General features: G+C 37.2%; 1 protein-coding gene across 1 annotated transcript in view; it reads right to left on the bottom strand.

Moving 5' to 3' along the window:
- The window catches only part of MEOX2 (mesenchyme homeobox 2), a 75784-nt gene that overhangs the window by 8115 nt on the left and 47599 nt on the right, over positions 1-20070 (bottom strand). The window contains exon 2 of the mRNA XM_005897367.2: positions 12832-13004. Within this exon, the coding sequence (XP_005897429.1) occupies positions 12832-13004 (173 nt within the window). The remainder of the gene's footprint in view (positions 1-12831; positions 13005-20070) is intronic.

The raw sequence follows: 20070 nt of genomic DNA, 5'->3' as shown, positions 1-20070 counted from the left end.
AATCCCCTAATAAGAGATTCCCCGAATGGTCCATAAGATGGCATGAACCCACCCCTACATCAATGTCGCACACTGCTTTGTTGCCACACAATTATTATAGAAAACCATTTCCCTCCTCTGGGAATCTCATGATGTTATTGCTACTGGCATCCTCTGTTCCTCTGCTTTTTTTGTCCTAGTAACCTAGAGTAGTACCTTAGGAGCTGGGACACTGTATCATCAAATATTTTGCGTACAACTATAACAAATCTGCCCATCTTGGAGTATGATATATAAATTTTGCAAACTTTTATTGCTTTATTTGGGCTTAAAACATCTGGTCCCATCACTTCATGGGAAATAGATGGGGAGACAGTGGAAACAGTGTCAGACTTTATTTTTGGGGGCTCCAAAATCACTGCGGATGGTGATTGCAGCCATGAAATTAAAAGACGTTTACTCCTTGAAAGGAAAGTGATGACCAACCTAGATAGTATATTGAAAAGCAGAGACATTACTTTGCCAACAAAGGTTTGTCTAGTCAAGGCTATGGTTTTTCCTGTGGTCATGTATGGATGTGAGAGTTGGACTGTGAAGAAAGCTGAGTGCCGAAGAATTGATGCTTTTGAACTGTGGTGTTGGAGAAGACTCTTGAGAGTCCCTTGGACTGCAAGGAGATCCAACCAGTCCATTCTGAAGGAGATGAGCCCTGGGATTTCTTTGGAAGGAATGATGCTAAAGCTGAAACTCCAGTGCTTTGGCCACCTCATGCGAAGAGTTGACTCATTGGAAAAGATTCTGATGCTGGGAGGGATTGGGGGCAGGAGGAGAAGGGGATGACAGAGGATGAGATGGCTGGATGGCATCACCGACTCGATGGATGTGAGTCTGAGTGAACTCTGGAAGTTGGTGATGGACAGGGAGGCCTGGCGTGCTGTGATTCATGGGGTCACAAAGAGTCGGACATGACTGAGCAACTGAACTGAACTGAAAATCAATTTATCTCATATCTGCAATTTCTCTGGAAATGCTGGTTAATTAATTTTTTATTATTTCCTTTTTTAAAGTTTGGCTCTAAGGCAAGATTCCATATAAAGTATATTTTGTTTCGTAGTATGATGAACAACTCAGATAAAAATTTCTCCCATAAGAATCTGAGTAAAGAAAAAATACTATTTTTCATGAAATCAAAGCAATATAAAGTAGACTTGTAGACTATCGATGACTACATGAAGATAATATTTTTGAATAAAATCTTCATAATAAAAAATAACAAATGAAATAATAACCTATATTATTAGTTATAAACATTTAAGGTGCTCAGTTATAAACCTTACTGTTCAGAATATCTGATTATTATGAAATCTCACTTTTGATCCCTTAGTTAAAGTATTTTGTATTCACATTGCCTGCATGATCAAACTAATATATAAATAAATATAAAAATATTTATTCACATATTAGTAAAGAAAACAGCTCAGAGAATCTTATTGTCACTAATTTGCTTAAATGATGTATTTCAGAATCTAGGAATCTAATATTTCTCTGTAATAAAAATATTGTGAGAATCATTCCTGGTATTTGTTAAACATTCATTTTATCTCTTTAATTTATTCAGTCATTCACATATGGCCTTCTATGTATAAGTTCATCTAAGGGTTCACAATACATCAGGAGAACACAAATGAAATATGTATCTGGATTGTCATACAATTTCCTAAAATGGCCTGAGGCGAAATGTTGATAGAAAGTAGAATCTACATGATGCTATTACCCATATTTATAGAATACCATAAATGTCTGTCTTTTGAAGAAACAATCATAACACATAACATCTGGATGAAAATAAATATTTCAGTGACATATCTAGATGTCTCTAAACATCTGGAATTTGTAGATTTAATATTCCAACTGTTTCTATTTGTATATGAACACTTGAAATACTGTAGACACTGTCTAACAAATATTTATTCACATCTTTAACATGTGAAAGCATGCAAAGGAGTAATTGTATAAATACAATTTGGAAATTTAATCACACCTGTGTGATTAAATTGATCATGGCAGCTGATCCAGTAAACCTAATGTAAACAGACTCTAGTAAGATACATCCAAGTAATTCAGTGGCAAAGTCAATAGATGAACTGAAAAATCAGAGCCCAGATTGCTCTCTAAGGTAGGGATGAAAAATGGGGGAAAAGAAAGCTTCCTTACTCGTCCTGCCTGAATAGATTTATATCTGATTAAGAGAAGGAATCCCTTGGCTGTTTCCAACAAGTTCATGGGAGCTGCCAGTTGACTCTGTTGTTTCTACAGCAGTGCAACATGGGGTTGGGAGGTAGTGTGCATGCATGTATGTGTGTGTGTGTGTGTGTGTTTGGGGGGGGGTTGGATTGGAGGGTAAAGGGAGTTAGGACATATTCCATGACTAAAGACTGAATTCCTGCATAGAGGACTGCCTCTCACCTTTCTCCTCTATTTTAAAACAATGTTTATGACCAGGAAATCACTTCCTGGCCTCTATAATTTTCGGTTTCAAAGCCTCTTTTTTTTTGTCCTTAGAATGCCTGAGAACCAGGCTCACTAATGTAGTCATAAAACATTTACTATTTCACATGTTTTTGGACAAACTGAATACACATTAGCCATTGGCAGTCATGAGCAAATAACATGTTGAACAAGAAATAAACTCTTTTTTAGGAAACAAATGAAATTCTCCATGAAACGAAATTAGGGTTAGGGTTAAGGTTAATGCAATCAGTACTATTACAAGCTGATCGTACGTATTACATTCTCCTTTCCCAAAATGCAGCCAGAGTAATAATTCACATGATGAGCAAAATTCTTAGAGACTGATTACTTTTATTTTGACCCTTTAGAAATGTCCTGGAGTACTAAATGCTAACAATTATACCTCCTTCTGTCAAACATGATGGAATTCAACTCAAATGACCTATTTATGAGTAAAAATTTACAGTGAAATTTTACTACTCCTAATTGTATTTCTACACAAGATTAAAAATATGGATATGAGTTTTACTTATTTTAAGTGAAATCCTGTCACCTCAGTAGATCATGAACAAAAGACTTCAGCAAATCTGAGTGGAAATATCAAAACTAAATTAGGCACTTTTCTCCATTACTGTGTTAAAAATTTCCTAAACAGCAGTCTTGAATACATGGAATTTATATATTCTGATCCACTGCTGGTACTTACCTTGTTTAAACTACTAAGATCAGCTAGAATGACGGCCTTTGTTCTCAACATCTTGTCTAATCTCTGGCTTAAGGTTTAACAATAGCAACACATCACAACCAGTGCATACTATTTTAAGAAATGACCTCTTCCCTAGCCACTGTCTAATTTTGTGAAATTTGTGAAATATAAATATTTTATTGAAACACATAAACTCATCATTCTTATAAGAATAGTAGAATACTAGAAATTCTTAAGATTCAATCTAATTAAATATTCTGATTATTTCTTTTTTTTTATTTTATTTGTAAACTTTACATAATTGTATTAGTTTTGCCAAATATCAAAATGAATCCGCCACAGGTATACATGTGTTCCCCATCCTGAAACCTCCTCCCTCCTCCCTCCCCATACCATCCCTCTGGGTCGTCCCAGTGCACTAGCCCCAAGCATCCAGTATCCTGCATCGAACCTGGACTGGCATCTCGTTTCATATATCAGAATATATGTAAGCCCTCACTTCACTTTTATTAGATTTAGGAGCTGTCTCCAAAATTATTCTAAGAACTTGTAATGGCAATTGCTACTGTCATAAGAATATATATTGACACTAAAGTATTCAGTAATTTCAATAACTGGAAAAAATTTTTAAATTGAAAAAAACTGTCTTGCATAAAAATTATAAGTGCTAAAGAGAAATGAAGTTAAAATCAATCCTAAATTGACTATGTTTCTGAGGTTTTCATGACGAGTCGTAGACATAGGGAGATTGACTTGTAGAAAGTGTCCTATACCCAAATTCTCTAGAAACTGTCCTTTATTAGACTTGTGTTTATTCTTTTATAGATGTCATGGAACATATGCAATGCTGTATATACATATTTAGATAACAGAATATCTCTTTAAAGTTGAACATACCAACACAAAAGTTGAATCGGCGCCTCAAAATTTTCAGGAGCTTCTTAGTAATACTTTACATTATATGAAAAAAAAAATTATGTGACTGCAAGGATAATGTGAAAAAGGAGTAATCTTTCACAGCAGAAGATGTTTTTCTTTAACATTACACTGTAAATGATGATCTGTGTTGCAACACATGATATGTTTCAAAATGTTACTGTTGATTTGCTGATTAAATATAAACTAATTGTTTCCTTATTGAGGAAATTCCCAAAATTAAAGCTTATTTTATATTCCACCATCAACTCATTCACCCTATTCTCTACTCCCACTTTTCTGGTCAGACCCCAATCATATTTAATCTCTCAAGATAGCAGTCATACCATCAGATCAGATCAGATCAGCTATTCCAAATCCTGAAAGATGATGCTGTGAAAGTGCTGCACTCAATATGCCAGCAAATTTGGAGAACTCAGCAGTGGCCACAGGACTGGAAAAGGTCAGTTTTCATTCCAATCCCAAAGTCATACCATGTGCAAGCAAAAGAAACATCTAACTGTTACTCTGCTGCTGCTGCTGCTGCTGCTGCTGCTGCTAAGTCACTTCAGTCGTGTCCGACTCTGTGCGACCCCATAGACGGCAGCCCACCAGGCTCCCCTGTCCCTGGGATTCTCCATGCAAGAACACTGGAGTGGGTTGCCATTTCCTTCTCCAATGCATGAAAGTGAAAAGGGAAAGTGAAGTCGCTCAGTCGTGTCTGACTCCCAGCGAGCCCATGGACTGCAGCCCACCAGGCTCCTCCATCCATGGGATTTTCCAGGCAAGAGTACTGGAGTGGGGTGCCATTGCCTTCTCCGATGACTGTTAAAAACTACTCTAAAGATATGAGGAAATATCTAAAACCATGGACTACACAAGGTTACCTTGAATAGACAATATGTCTGATCTTGCAGATATAACTTATTAGCTAAATAACTAAAAGCACTCATATAAATGTATAGAAATTAACCTGCAAAGGAGAAGGGTTGTGTAAAATGCTCAGTAAAAGACAAAACCACTATTTACTTGGCCCAGGAAAAATTCTCCTTCATGGTCATCCAAAAAATTGATGTCTATTTGGAAAACACTTGGCAATGAGCCATTTAATGATTTATGAGTAACAAACAAAACATAATTCCTCTCCTTTCCACTAACGGAATGTGATCCAACTAGGTAGGATTTTTCCATTTATCTTGGCAGCAGAATCATTAATTCAGTCTGTTTATTCTGGTCAGTTAGCTTACAAATCTGCAATATCGCACCTTTGATTAACTTTGTAAAATGATTTTGTGACATGGAAGGAGCTCTCATTCTTTCTATATCTGGCAGTCTTGACTCTATAAATATGTCCATTTTTGACACTCCTATAGTTTTATGCAACTGCCTTCCCTCTTCATCCCACTGTGAGATATTAAAACTTTGGCATGAGTTTTTTCCAAGTGCGTCTGGATGGATGCAAAAGCCAGAATAAGCTTGTCAAACTTAAAAATACCTTGGGACAAGAAGGTCTTTAGACTGACTGGCTCTTCTAAGTATTCCAAGTGACTCTGCCAATTAAGGATTATTAGCTGTTGATTGAGAACAGTATAGAAGAATATGTTGTACACGTGAAGGTGTAAATTAGAAGCTGGATGGTTACTACAGTGTAACTGTTATACAAAACAGCGTTGGGCTTTCCTGGTGGCTCAGACATTAAAAGAATCCACCTGCAATGCAGGAGACCTGGGTTCAGTCCCTGGATTGGGAAGATCCCCTGGAGGAGGGCATGGAAACCCACTCCAGTATTGTTGCCTGGAGAATCCCCATAGACAGTGGAGTCTGGCAGGCTAAATCCATGGGGTCAAAAAGAGTCAGACACGACTAAGTGACTAAGCGCATAATTAAAATATTTAAAGCTTAACTTCGTCCCAGTGTCTCCACTTTTATTGAACATAAAACAATTTTCTTTAATACCTAAGTGCTAATATGGAATTACTGTGCAGGATAAGCCTCTTTTCTCTTTACCCTTCTTCTTCCTCTTTGGCCAGATGGAATTCAAAGGGGATAACAGATGTCCCCTACCTGTACCGGCATTGCCACGTGGGAGACACAAACATAAAAGTCCAATTTCTTTGGAGATTTCAGAGCTGTTCCTCCAGATTTGAAAATTTGAGTCCTGAGTAATAGTTAAGGGTTTCGCATATATTATTTTTTTTCTAAAAGGAAATCTAATCATTATTTCAAATATTTACAATCACATGTATAGCCCATTGTAGAATATGTGGCAGGTATATTGATGGGGACATGAGTTTGAGCAAGCTCCAGGAGTTGGTGATGGACAGGGAAGCCTGGCATGCTGTAGTCCATGGGGTTGCAAAGAGTCAGACACCACTGAATGACTGAACTGATATTGATTGGGTGATATAAACAAAGGAGCAGTATCTACAAATAAAATATCAGTTATACATATACATATTTTATAGGCAACTATGTAAGTTTTCTAAATAAAAGTACATTTAAAACTGCTTCTGTTTATAAATTTTCATTTAGGAGAAAGTTATTTCTGTGAAATAATTTTGCTACTAGTGGAAATGATTCAATATTTGTTGCTTTTTCCCTTTATGTTATATAGAACATATCTATTCTTTCTCTGTATTTGAATCTTGGAAGGCTTTTAAAAAATAGAGAAAAAATATTTTAAGAGATTAAACATCCTATTAAAGTTTAGGAAAACACTAAACAATATGGGAGTAGATATAATATTCTTTGGTGTATACATTTAAGTTACTTTAATAAATCCTATGTTATTTTAAAGTATGGAAAAAATAAATCTTTCAGTAAAATGAAATTGAAAAATTGCAAATCTAGAATTAGAATATTTTACAGGTGGAAACCCTATGAAAGGGATGCTATTTAATATTTTAAATCAAGACATAGATTACATAGATATGTATGAATGGCATTAATGCAAAATCAAAGAAATGGAATAGCTGTATCTCAATTAAAAGAAGATGAATGAAAAGGCTTCGATTGATAACTCTATGTTTATAATTTTAAAAGCCCAACCATGAGAAAATTAACTGAAAATATCTCCCTGATTGAGAGGTATTTTTATTACAAAAGGATTAACCCACTATGCCTTTCATAGCAAAGAAGCTTTCCCCCTCTGAGTAATAGATTTGTTTTATAGCTTATGCTAAAAGTTCTTTCACATACATTGTGACATATAAACCTGAGTAAAAGAAAGAGAAGGTAGTTTTAATTTCCATTTTATGCCTTGGGGAGATTGTTACTTGCCTAAGAATACACAATTCCATCTGGCAAATACAGGGTTTTTGTTCCGATTTTTTCTCATAACAATTGAATTTTTCTTAGTAGCAAAAACTAAAGACATAATTTTGATTTGGAATTTAGATTCCACATATACCCATTATATCTTTTATTAACTTGACAAACTAATTAATGGAGATTTATAGGATAAAAAACTTCTGAACAATACCAAATTTGCAATTATTTGAAAACCTAATTATCTCAGGATTTACTTTTGTTGTTGCAATTTTTCCCTTTATGAGACTATAGTTGGATTGTTTCCCTAATGACCTCCAAAAATTTTTGCCTTCCTTCCATGTATCCACTCCCGTAGGTGGTGATCTCTTACCGAGCTTGGTCATATGATTTGCTTTAGACAATGGGACTTTAGGAAACATGATCTGAGCAGAGGCTTTGAACACCCACGCACACTGAATACTTCTACCACTATTTGAAGATTGCCAGGGAGCCTTTTAGAAGATGAAATCACACATGCAACAGAGACAGAGGCAAGCTGTTCCAGGTGAGGCTGCCTAGAACAACCAGTTCTCAGTCACCCACCAGCTGAATAGAGTTGCACAAGGGCTCTAGGTAAGGCCAGAAGTAGAACTGTCCAATTGAGCTCAGATAAAAATTTTTGATCCTCAAAACTTTGAGGAAATTAAGTGCTGATTATTATTTAAAGCCATTAAGACTTTTAAGAGGTTTGTTACACAGCAAAGTCTAAGTGATACAGAATTTTAAAGAGACTCTTAAAAAAGACAAAGATTAAAATTGGGCATATGTGTGTGTATAGTATGAAAAGTGAAGTGAAAGTTTTAGTCACTCAGTCGTGTTTGACTCTTTGACACCCCATGGAATGTAGCCCACCAGGCTCCTCTGTTCATAGAATTCTCCAGGCAAGAATCCTGGAATGGACAGCCATTCCTATATCCAGGGGATATTCCCACCCAGGGATCCAACCTGGGTTTCCTGCATTGCAGGCAGATTCTTTACCATCTGAGTCACCACGGAACTCCTGTGTATATAGTGTGTGTGTACATATACATATGATATAATTTTTCATGTAATTGCTTATAATTTTTTTCCAAGAATGGCAAGTCAGGAAGAAAGAATAAATACTCAAAATGCCTTCAAAATTTCCGAACAAGATTTACAGAATTCCTCCTAAAAAGAAATTATTCTTGGCCAAAAGTGAAACCTCTACTCTATGATCAGATAATGACAGGGAACCACAGGACATCTCCAGCAAAGAAAGCACAGATTTTTACTTTTCTCTTAATTAAGAGTATAGTTATACATCCCACATTTCTGTAGATTACAAGCTAACTCTAGTTTCTTATTTCCTTTATGTATCACTTTAAATACAGTTACATTTCCTAGAATTCACATTCTCTTTACAAAAACATTAATGTGTAATTCCATCCTTCCATCATATTTTTCCTGTTCCCAGTTAAAAAAAAAATAGAGCAAAAAAGCAGATGTCTGATGATGTAGATTTTGGATCCTGCTTTCCATCGTGCCAAATGTTGTACACTTATGGAGAGAACTTTGTATGTGAAGTTCAAGGGAAGGAAAATGTTGTGCTCCATAACTTAGGTACTAGTCATAATATTTAATAAAATATAAACTGCCAATAAATAGAACCACATAAAAGTGTTCCTCTGTATATTTTCACTACCCAGAATGATCCTACTAAAAGCTGAAATATAGAAATTAACAGAAGGAAAGCAAATGATTTAAGAAGTTGGATAAAATAACTCGCTCTCCTAAGATAGTATTCATTTGTCCACACCCTGTTGATATTTCTTTGGTTCCAATGGGATCCCTGGAGGAGGTACACACAGTGAAAGAGGAAATGAGACTCTGCTCCTAAGAGTGCCAATCATAACTGCACTGTCCATAAAGATGTTTGCGTTTGCCTTTCAGGAATGTTTTTCTAAAGATTAGCAACTATTAACCATCAGTAGGCTAGATTCTTCTAGGGAAAATCAGAACTCATATAAAAGAGTGCTCAGGGAAACTATTCGAGCAAATCATTTGCCATTCAGATAAAATCCAAGAAAGGATCTAAAACGTAATTAATTAAAGTATTATTTATGTCTTATTAACTGGTGTTCACAGATTGCTAATCATTTCAAAGTTTCTCTAAATGAGTGGGTACCAGAATTTGTAATTTCTGAGACAAATACAATTTCAAAAATATTTTGGGCAGTGGGGTAGATATTTACCAATGATCTATGTGCCCTTGTGCCTACCATGCCTCAGCTCCCTTAAATTTAAGTGGTACCATTGACTATTTCCAGACATTAGAGTGTAAATGGAAGTGACATGGGTCATTTCCAGGTGAAAACATTTAGAGGTCAATGCATGAACCTCCAGCTCTTTCTTACCTCTTGCAGTTACCAAGGACACCACATGTCAGGATGCCAGAAGGTCAGACTGGGTCCTGAGTGATTATTTGGAATGCTGGACTTGCAAAGTTAGTATGGAGAGTGAACAAACAATAAACTTTATTCTTATGTCATTCAGATTTGAGGGTTAATGTATTACTGCAACATAAACCCTATCCTGAGCAATAAAGGATACTAACATGGGGGTTCCCAAATTTCTGTTATGTAAAATAAGGAGATTTAAAAAATAAACAAGATGAATGGAGAGAGTAACATGGAAGCATATACACTGACATATGTAAATAAACAGCCAATGGGAATTTGCTGTAGGACTCAGGGAACACAAACTGGGACTCTATCACAACCTAGAGAGTGGGATGGGGTGGGAGGTGGAAGGGAGGTTAAAAAGGGAGGGGACATATGTACACCTATGGTTAATATATGTTGATGTATGACAGAAATCAAACCAATTTTGTAAAGCAATCATCAATCAATTAAAAATAAAAGAATATAAAAAATAAAAGTCCTCTCCATATGCCATCATTATATAAAAGAAATAATATTTTAAAAACAAAAAATATAAGAAAGATACATTCACAGAACAAACAATGATTCCATAAACTGAATAAACCCAGAGGGATGGGATGGGGAGGGAGGTGGGAGGGGGGTTCAGGATGGGGAACACATGTACCCCCGTGGCAGATTCATGTCAACATACGGCAAAACCAATACAATATTGTAAAAAATAAATATGACTATTTTATTCTTCAGGGAGTCCTTGGTGGCTCAGACAGTAAAAAGTCTGCCTGCAGTACGGGAGACCCGGGTATGATCCTTGTGTTGGGAAGATCCTCTGGAGAAGGAAGTGGCAACCCACTCCAATGTTCTTGCCTGGAGAATCCCATGGACATGAGATCACAAAGAGTCAGACACGACTGAGCGACTTCACTTCACTTTACTTTATTTTATTCTTCCTTAATTATATCATTATGCTGGGCAAAAGCTTCATCATGAAAGAGAAAATTGGTCTACCCAGTGATATTTGAGAATCACAGATCTAGATATCTAGAATTACAGATCATAATAACCATGCCATGGTGTGATCAGTCACCTAGAGCCAGAGATCCTAGAATGGAAGTGAAGTGGGCCTTAGGAAGCATCACTATGAACAAAGCTAGGCGAGGTGATGGAATTTCAGCTGAGCTATTTCAAATCCTAAAAGATAATGCTCTTAAAGTGCTATACTCAATATGCCAGCAAGTCTGGTAAGTAACTCAGCAGTGACTACAGGACTGGGAAAGGTCAGTTTTCATTCAAATCCCAAAGAAAGGCAATGCCAAAGAATGTTCAAAATACTGCACAATTGCATTCATCTCACACCTTAGCAAACCTATGCTCAAAATTCTCCAAGCTAGGCTTCAACAGTACATGAACCAAGAACTTCCAGATGTTCAAGATGGATTTTAAAAAGGCAGAGGAACCAGAGATCAAATTGCCAACACCCATTAGATCAAATTCCAGAAAAACATCCATTTCTAGTATATTGACTAAAAATACCTGAATATATATATATACATATATATATATATAAAAATACCTGAAAAATACCACCCTGACCAAAGCCTTTGTGTGGATCACAAAAAACTGGAAAATTCTTCAAGAGATAGGACTACCAGACCCTGCTTCCTGAGAAATCTGTATGCAGGTCAAGAAACAACAGTGAGCACCGGGCATGGAACAACAGACTGGTTCCAAATTGGGAAAGGAGTATGTCAAGACTGTATATTATCACCTTGCTTATTTAACTTCTATGCAGAGAGTACATCATAAATTCTGGGCTGTATGAAGCACAAGCTGGAATCAAAATGGTCAGGAGAAATATCAAAACCCCAGATATGCAGATGACACCACCCTTATAGCAGAAAGTGAGAAGTAACTAAAGAACCTCTTGATGAAAGTGAAAGAGGAGAGTGAAAAAGCTGACTTAAAACTCAAACATTCAAAAATCAAAGATCATAGTACCCAGTCCCATCACTTTATGGCAAATGGATGGGGAAACAATGCAAACAGTGAGAGACTTTATCTTCTTGGGCTCCAAAATCACTGCAGATGGTGACTGCAGCTATGGAATTAAAAGACGCTGGCTCCTTGGAAGAAAAGCTATGATCAACCTAGACAGCATATTAAAGAAGCAGAGACATGACTTTGCCAACAAAGGTCCCGCATAGTCAAAGCTATGGTTTTTCCAGTACTCCTGTATGGATGTTAGAGTTGTATCATAAACAAAGCTGAGCAATGAAGAACTGATGCTTTTGAACTGTGGTGTTGGAGAAGACCAGAGAAGGCAATGGCACCCCACTCCAGTACTCTTGCCTGGAAAATCCCATGGATGGAGGAGCCTGGTGGGCTGCAGTCCATGGGGTAGCTAAGAGTCAGACATGACTGAGTGATTTCATTTTCACTTTCATGCATTGGAGAAGGAAATGGCAACCCACTCCAGTGTTCTTGCATGGAGAATCCCAGGGATGGAGGAGCCTGGTGGGCTGCCGTCTATGGGGTCGCACAGAGTCGGACACGACTGAAGCAACTTAGCAGCAGCAGCAGTTGGAGAAGACTCTTGAGAGTCCCTTGGACTGCGAGGAGATCAAACTAGTCAATCCTAAAAGAAATCAGTCCTGAATATTCATTGGAAGGACTGAGGCTGAAGCTGAAATTCCAATACTTTGGCCACCTGATGGAAGAACTGACTCATTTGAAAAGACCCTGAAGTTGGGAAAGACTGAAGGCAGGAGGAAAAAGGGACAAGAGAGGATGGGATGGTTGAATGGCATCACCGACTGGGTGGACATGAGTTTGAGTGAACTCCAGGAGTTGGTGATGGACAGGGAGGCCTGGCATGCTGCAGTCCATGGAGTCACAAAGAGTCTTATACTACTGAGCGACTGAACTGAACTGATCTAGATATTTTTTAAATGGTGAGAGAAGATTGTTGATCCAAAGCAGTTAAAAATATACAATGACAATGTCCAACATTACCTGTCTTTCAGTGAGATCCAGATTCACTGCTATCTCATATCGCCTCAGTCTGGTCAGATAATTATGATGGGCAAATTCTGCTTCAAGTTCTCTGATTTGCTCTTTGGTAAAAGCTGTTCTTTCCTTTCTGGGTTTGCTGTTGACTTCTGACTTGTAATTTCCTTCCTGGGAGTCTGGGGAAAAAAAAGTAAAAGAGTTAGATTTAGTTCATTCACTCAAACACATTCAATCATTTCATTTATAACAGAAACATTTACTGATAACTACTTTTCCAGGTACTCTATTAAACACAGTAAAAATAGAGAGAAACCAAAGACAGTAAGATTTATCTTGACAGGGTGAGATAAATTGCATTTTTTTTCCAATGTGCCCTGAGGTGACTTACAGCCAAATTGGGGCTGTGTCTAGTTTTCTTCTTTTGGAATATCAATATAAACAAAAAAACTTAACTGTTCTTAATATGCTTCCCTGGTGGCACAGATGGTAAAGAATCTGCCTTCAGTGCAGAAAACACTGGTTCAGTCCCTAGGTTGAGAAGATCCACTGGAGAAGGGAATGGCAACCCACTCCAATACTTGCCTAGAGAATTCCAAGGACAGAGGAGCCTGGCAGGCCCCAGTCAATGGAGTTACAAAGAGTCCGACATGACTAAGTAGCTAACACTTTCACTTAATATGCTATTATAATATTAGTAACAAGAAAAAACAAAGCCTCTCTATTAAACAAGTTTTTATCTAAAACTATTCAGATACAAGATTTCTTCTAATAAGTTTTTCAACATAAATTCTTGAGTTCTAAGTTTAATTGAACAGAGGGATCCTAAAAATAGTGGTGACTCAGTATGTGATTATTTGAGAAATTCAAATTTAGTGACTAGACCACAAAAGTCAGTTCAAGCTCAGACTAAGCATACATAAGTGTGTATATTTAAGTGTGTGTGTGTGTACGAGTGTGTCTGTGTGAATTTATTGCCTTTTAAATTTTTATTGAAGTGCAGTCTCCTTAAAGGCAATAACAATACTCTATTCTTGCATAATTCTTATGGCAACGTGGAATCTATAAATAAATTTTGCTCATTTAACTCAAAATATGAACATAATTTTAAATGATTTTTCACTATATATGAGATAAACATAGGATGCATAACATCTAACATAGCTAGCCAAACACAACATCTTATAATGTCCTATAAAAATAACTTACAGTATATCATGGCATTTTTTTCCCTAAGAGTTCAAGACATAATTAATGTAGACTGTTTTCTTTATCAGACTTCCCCTGTGGCTCAGCAGTAAAGAATCTTTCTGTAATGCAGAAGATGGGGGTTCGATCCTTGGGTCAGAAAGATCCCTTGGAGAAGGAGCAACCCACTCCAGTATTCTTGCCTGGGAAACCCCAAGGTCAGAAAAGCCTGGCAGGCTACAATTCATGGGGTTGCAAAAGAGCTGAACATGACCAAGTGACTAAACAACAAAATCAAATCTTACGTGTCCGTATAATATCCCTGAGATGTAAGTTAGAAGACATTCTTAATATTCATGCATATCTATAGTGAAAAAAATTCTACATAACCAAGTAATATTTAATCATACCAGCTCTAATAATTCATGTCAAGTTTATCCTCAGTGAAATATAAACATAATCAAGATAAAGCAGCATGTCTGTATACTCTCGAAAATTCAGTTTTCTAGTTATTTTTGAGCATCTACATATAAATAGTAATAATCACATAGGGATATAATGAACTCTTCTATGAAGCCAAATGAGATAAATGATATAGAAAAAATAATGGCTCAATCATATTAACATCAGATTACCTAAAAAGGGACATTTTTTTTTAAATTGACAATGTAGTAAGGTAAACCTTTACGATTTCCTAAAGGAAATCAGTCCTGAATATTCATTGGAAGGACTGATGCTGAAGCTGAAACTCCAATACTTTGGCCACCTAATGCGAAGAACTGACTCACTGGAAAAAACCCTGATGCTGGGAAAGAATTAAAGCAAGAGAAGGAGACAACAGAGGATGAGATGGTTGGATGGCATCACGGACTCAATGGACATAATTTGACTAAACTTCGGAAGTTGGTGACGGACAGGAAGGCCTCGCATGCTGCAGTCCATGGGGTCGCAAAGAGTCGGACAGGACTGAGTGACTGATCTGAACAGCTTTATGAAGGGTCTTTTGAAACAATATTTGCTTCTTCATCTAATGATACTTAAATATGCTATGTGCAAAGATGTTGGGTTTTTTTAGTGCCCTTTTCCTGTCTGGCTGAGGGAAGTCTAACTGAAGTAAAGAGGGGCCTGCGTAATGGAAATCCACTAGACAAGGTGCCCTAAGTTAAACAGTTTCGATTTGATTCTTACCAGAATCAAAGCTGGCCAAATGCAAAGTTTTCTAGGTCTAAGTAGCAGCCCTGGGTCGAAAAGATCCCCTGGAAAAGGAAATGGCAACCCACTCCAATATTCTTGCCTGGAAAATTCCATGGACAGAGGAGCCTGGCAGGCTACAGTCCACGGGGTCGCAAAGAGTCTGATATGACTGAGCGACTAACACACACACACACAAGTAAGCAGCAGTGGCGACAGGTTCACATCAAAACTTTGGCATGCAGGGCCGTTACTTTTTCTCTGCGGGATCATGGGCGTGTTTCACTGAATGGTACGGTGGCGCTGTCGGAAATTCTTCGGACTCATAGATCGCATTTCCGGGCTTGTCACGTAACCCTGTATTGACTGGCTCCCTACCTTAGCAGGGCAGGCAGGCTTCATCCGGTGTGAAAAGTGGTTTGCGATATGTCAGACACAGGCCGACTGTATTTTACTGTAAGCCACTGGGACTGGATCAGTCAGTTATTACGTGACGTGTGAGCTCTCAGGTCGGATGTGTTTACACAATGCCAATTTACCTGCCTCTAAGTGGAACCTGCTGTCCATTATCCACGCTTTTAGCTACAGATTTGCAAACTTCCACATCTTCCGTGCATTTTGCTAGTCTGGTAACGTGTGAACAAAACTTTCCGATGATTGCTTTCTTTTTTTTCCCCTTAACTTTTCCATGGGCTGTCCTGGCAGAGGCAAACTCAGTCACAGCCCAGAATATTCAGATAGGTCCCTCTCACAAGGATGCATGTTCTCACGTGAATCAAAAGTATTTTCGCCAATTTGGAGCCACATTCAGTTTGAAATCTGTGGTTAATTATTCTTTATGAGGGGACAATGCTTTACTCCCCTCAGTAATGTAAGTCTGGAAACTGACAGCAAAGCCAGAGCATTTTTTCTCATGAGCAATTCAATTTGAATGATTCATGGTTAACACATTCCCTTATATAAGCATGAATGAACAAACTCACATTGAGGAAAGCCTATTAAGTGGTGTTTATTTTTGAAACCAATTTCTTTTACTTCCTCAGTATTCAACAGTTCTTCAAAAATACCACAGACACACACAAACATACAAAACTTGGGCCAGTCCTTGGAAGAAGGGTTACATGCAGTGTATCTATCTATATGCATGCCCCCTGAAACTAGAAATATACAAGAAGATGGTTTATACATCCAATGACTGAATTTGAACAAAAGTCTGGCTATAATTCAACATTTATATCCAAAAGCAACTTAACCAAGTGCCTGAATTCCAAACCTAAGTACCTCACAAAGTGAAATCCAATGACTAAAACCATGTGAATTGTGCAGTTACATTTATAATGATCACCCAGGAATAATTACATTGTAATTTACATGACAAAAGAGTGGGTATGTGCATCTTGACTTCATTACCTAAAAGAGGCTGTCAGTGCAATTTAAGTAGAGTAGCACCAATGTCAATTAATTCTGTGGGCACTTACACCCTTGGATCTATGATTCTGTTGTGGTTTTTACCCATGATGCTCACACTTTTTCCTTCCTATTAAAAACATGCTCCTTGGGACTGCATTTCTGGACTTCTACAATCTTGGATTTCAAACATCTTTTTGGATTTTTCTTGCCTGCACTTTCCAAAGTCCATCATTTACTGACCCTTAAGCTCCTTCTACCTTCACCTGACTAACTCTTCTTTGGTGGAAAATGGGTGGGAGCCTTGGATGAGGCTTTTGGCAAATGGCACATTAGCTTCCATCTGTTTCCCAGCTGTTTCAACCGAGGCAAAACTCCCTCCGTTTTCTTCAGCCTCCCATATCCTACGCCAAATGGTAGGTGTTGAGGGAGGGGAGTCTGGAAACTGCCTTCCTTTCTTCCCTACAACCACAAACAAAATGTCACCATCTGTACAGTACATTGCAATGTAAAATATCACAATTGTTATTTCTCGTCTCAGATACTTTAATGCACATGTGGGTGCACTCTCACACTCCCTCGTCGCTTGGAGGAAATGTTGACTTATGTGTTCAGGTAGAGCTGGCAGTCCCAGTTCTCTAACCTTTTGCTCCCTGGGACTATGCTAATGGAAGGAGTCTGCAATACTTCCGTGGAGGATAAAAATTGCCCTCCAAGGATCATTTCTGTCTAGCATTTAGAACTTCTCCACATGTGACTTTTTATTTCCCCTAGTGCAAGAGGATGCCAAAAGATAATAATGTTTTATGGAAGACAAGTAATGTAAGGGCTTGGTCTGTTCACTAGTGGCACAGAATACCTCTTAGCAAAAGAGAAATAATAAAGTCTGATTGAGTATATTTTTGGCTACCCTGAGTAAACTTATTAACTCGTTTAAATGAAGAACATAATTTACCAGTGTCTGTAAAAATATCAAAATGTAAAGGAATGCTCTTATAGCTCAGACTAAAATGAATACTTCTTTCATATTCTGAAGAAAGAATGAATGCTAAGCCACAGTCTATAGTTCTTTGCAACTTTTTGTATTAATGTTTTGTAGGCTATTCAAAATGAGAGATGCTCTGCTATTAACAAAGCTCCACAAATAGCAGATATTGGAAGCTAATAATTACATTTACAGAGGCATAGGTATTGTGGATAGAGGTAGGGAACTTTATAGAATAATCCTATTGATGCTAGTAATTTTCACATTTAAACGGGAAATCGCCTGTCTTATGAGAAACACTTCCAACTTGCTTCTTAAGATTTTTAATGAGTGGGCATTTCAAACTTTCCAGGGTTTTTTTTTTCAGAGTAAACGATCTTCCCCAGGGGTTTTTTAATCCTCTAGCTGATCCACTCTCCAGATCTGAGAACCACAGCCATACTAAGCTTCTATTACTAATGAATGTGTCTCTTATACATTGAAGTGTGTAAGTGAAAAAAAAAAGAGGGAGAGTTGAAAATTGCTGTGGTAAATCTAGAATAGAAATTAGCATTGAAACTATCCACTATTTCTTACAGCATTGATATGAAAAATCTATAGCCATTATAACATTTTCTCTTTACTTATAAAGAAGTGAAAGTGAAAGTCACGTAGTTGTGTCGAACTCTTTATAACCCCATGAACTGTATAGTCCAAGGAATTCTCCAGGCCCAAATACTGGAGTGGGTAGCCTTTCCCTTCTCCAGGGGATCTTCTCAACCCAGGGATGGAACCCAGGTCTCCTGCATTGTAAGTGGATTCTTTACCAAGGCTAATTATCAAAGATTAAAAAAAAAGAAATTTTTATTTTTAGTAACAGTTTAGTATTGATAATAGTAATAGTTGTATTTAACATGCAAAAGTCATCCTATGGGCTGGACCAGTGATTATCAACTGGTGGATACACTCTTTCATCATCTAGTCTCCCTGCTCATTGCTTCCTTGATTATTCATGCGATTGTCTAGTTATGCTTTCAGGAATGAAATAAGTCAGATAAATCTCACATTATGAAATAGAAGATATATTTATTTTTCTAACATTTGTGTTGCCAATTGTATGTTTTGAACAGATAATTTATAAAGAACATCCTATTTATTTCTGTTAAAGGCATTTAGGCTCTTATTGCTGGGAGATAATTGAAAGATTAACCATGTATAGCTGAAACTTTTATGAAATAGAATAGTTACTATTATATTAGAATACATTTTAGTTTACAGATTTGACTTTTTTACAAAATATTTGGGCATGTTTTTTACAACTAATTCTGAAAGTGAGAAGAATCAAAATTCAGTATATATGACCATGTCAATATTTAGCAATAGCTACCCACATAAGCAAGTATTACAATTAGCAACATTACACAGTCATGCAAAATTACTTGATGTAATTGCATAAAGGGAAAGAATATGAAGACCTGAGATATTTTTTAAAATCTATACACTTTTAGATTACATTTTAGAATGAGAGAAAAAGAGAGACTGATAATACCACAGAATTATTCTTAAATTGTTACCTATTTAATAACTAACTATGAATATGGATATAAATAATATGAAAACAAATATCTCAGAATTTCCTTAAAAATAGGTTATTTGGGTCTCTAAAGTCATCCATACCTTATATGTAGATGGTTTCTCACAGTAGGTAATAATCTTACCTTGGCATTGCATTGCATTCCTAGGATAAACTGGCAGATACTACAACTAAGTCCTTCTCTTTGCTTCCTTCCTCCTCTATAATTTTAAGATAACAGCATTTAAAGGAATTTTAGCCAATTTAAATCAGATATGGGCATTTGAACAGTCTTACTTCTAATCCATAAATACAGAATGCCTTTCCATTTATTTGTGTTTTCTTCAGTTTCTCTCGTCAATATCTTAAGTTTTTCATGTACAGGTCTTTCACCTTTTTGATTAAATTTATTATTAAATATTTTATTCTTTTTGATATGATTGTAAATGAGATTGTTTTCTTGAGTTCTCTTTCTGATAACTTGTTACTAGTGTATATCACTGCTCTGTGGTAGCCTAAATGAGTGCCATGCTGTGCTAAGTCGCTTCAGTCCTGTCCGATTCTTTGCGACCCCATGGACTGTAGCCCATCAGGCCCCTCTGTTCATGTGAATCTCCAGGCAAGAATACTGGAGTGGGTTGTTGTGCCCTTCTCCAGGGAATCTTCCCGACGCAGGGATCGAACCCACGTCTCCTGTGGCTCCCGCATTGTAGGTGGATTCTTTATTGCTGAGCCGCCTGGGAAGCCCAACCTAAATAAGAAGGAAATCCTAAAAAAGAGGGGATATATTTGCCATAGAGCAGAAACTAATACCGGAGAAGGCAATGGCACCCCACTCCAGTACTCTTGCCTGGAAAATCCCACGGACGGAGGAGCCTGCTAGGCTGCAGTCCATGGGGTCGCGAAGAGTCGGACACGACTG

The sequence above is a fragment of the Bos mutus genome, chromosome 4 (assembly GCF_027580195.1).
Source record: "Bos mutus isolate GX-2022 chromosome 4, NWIPB_WYAK_1.1, whole genome shotgun sequence".
NCBI lineage: Eukaryota > Metazoa > Chordata > Mammalia > Artiodactyla > Bovidae > Bos > Bos mutus.
This window is presented reverse-complemented; position numbering and strand designations above follow the sequence as displayed.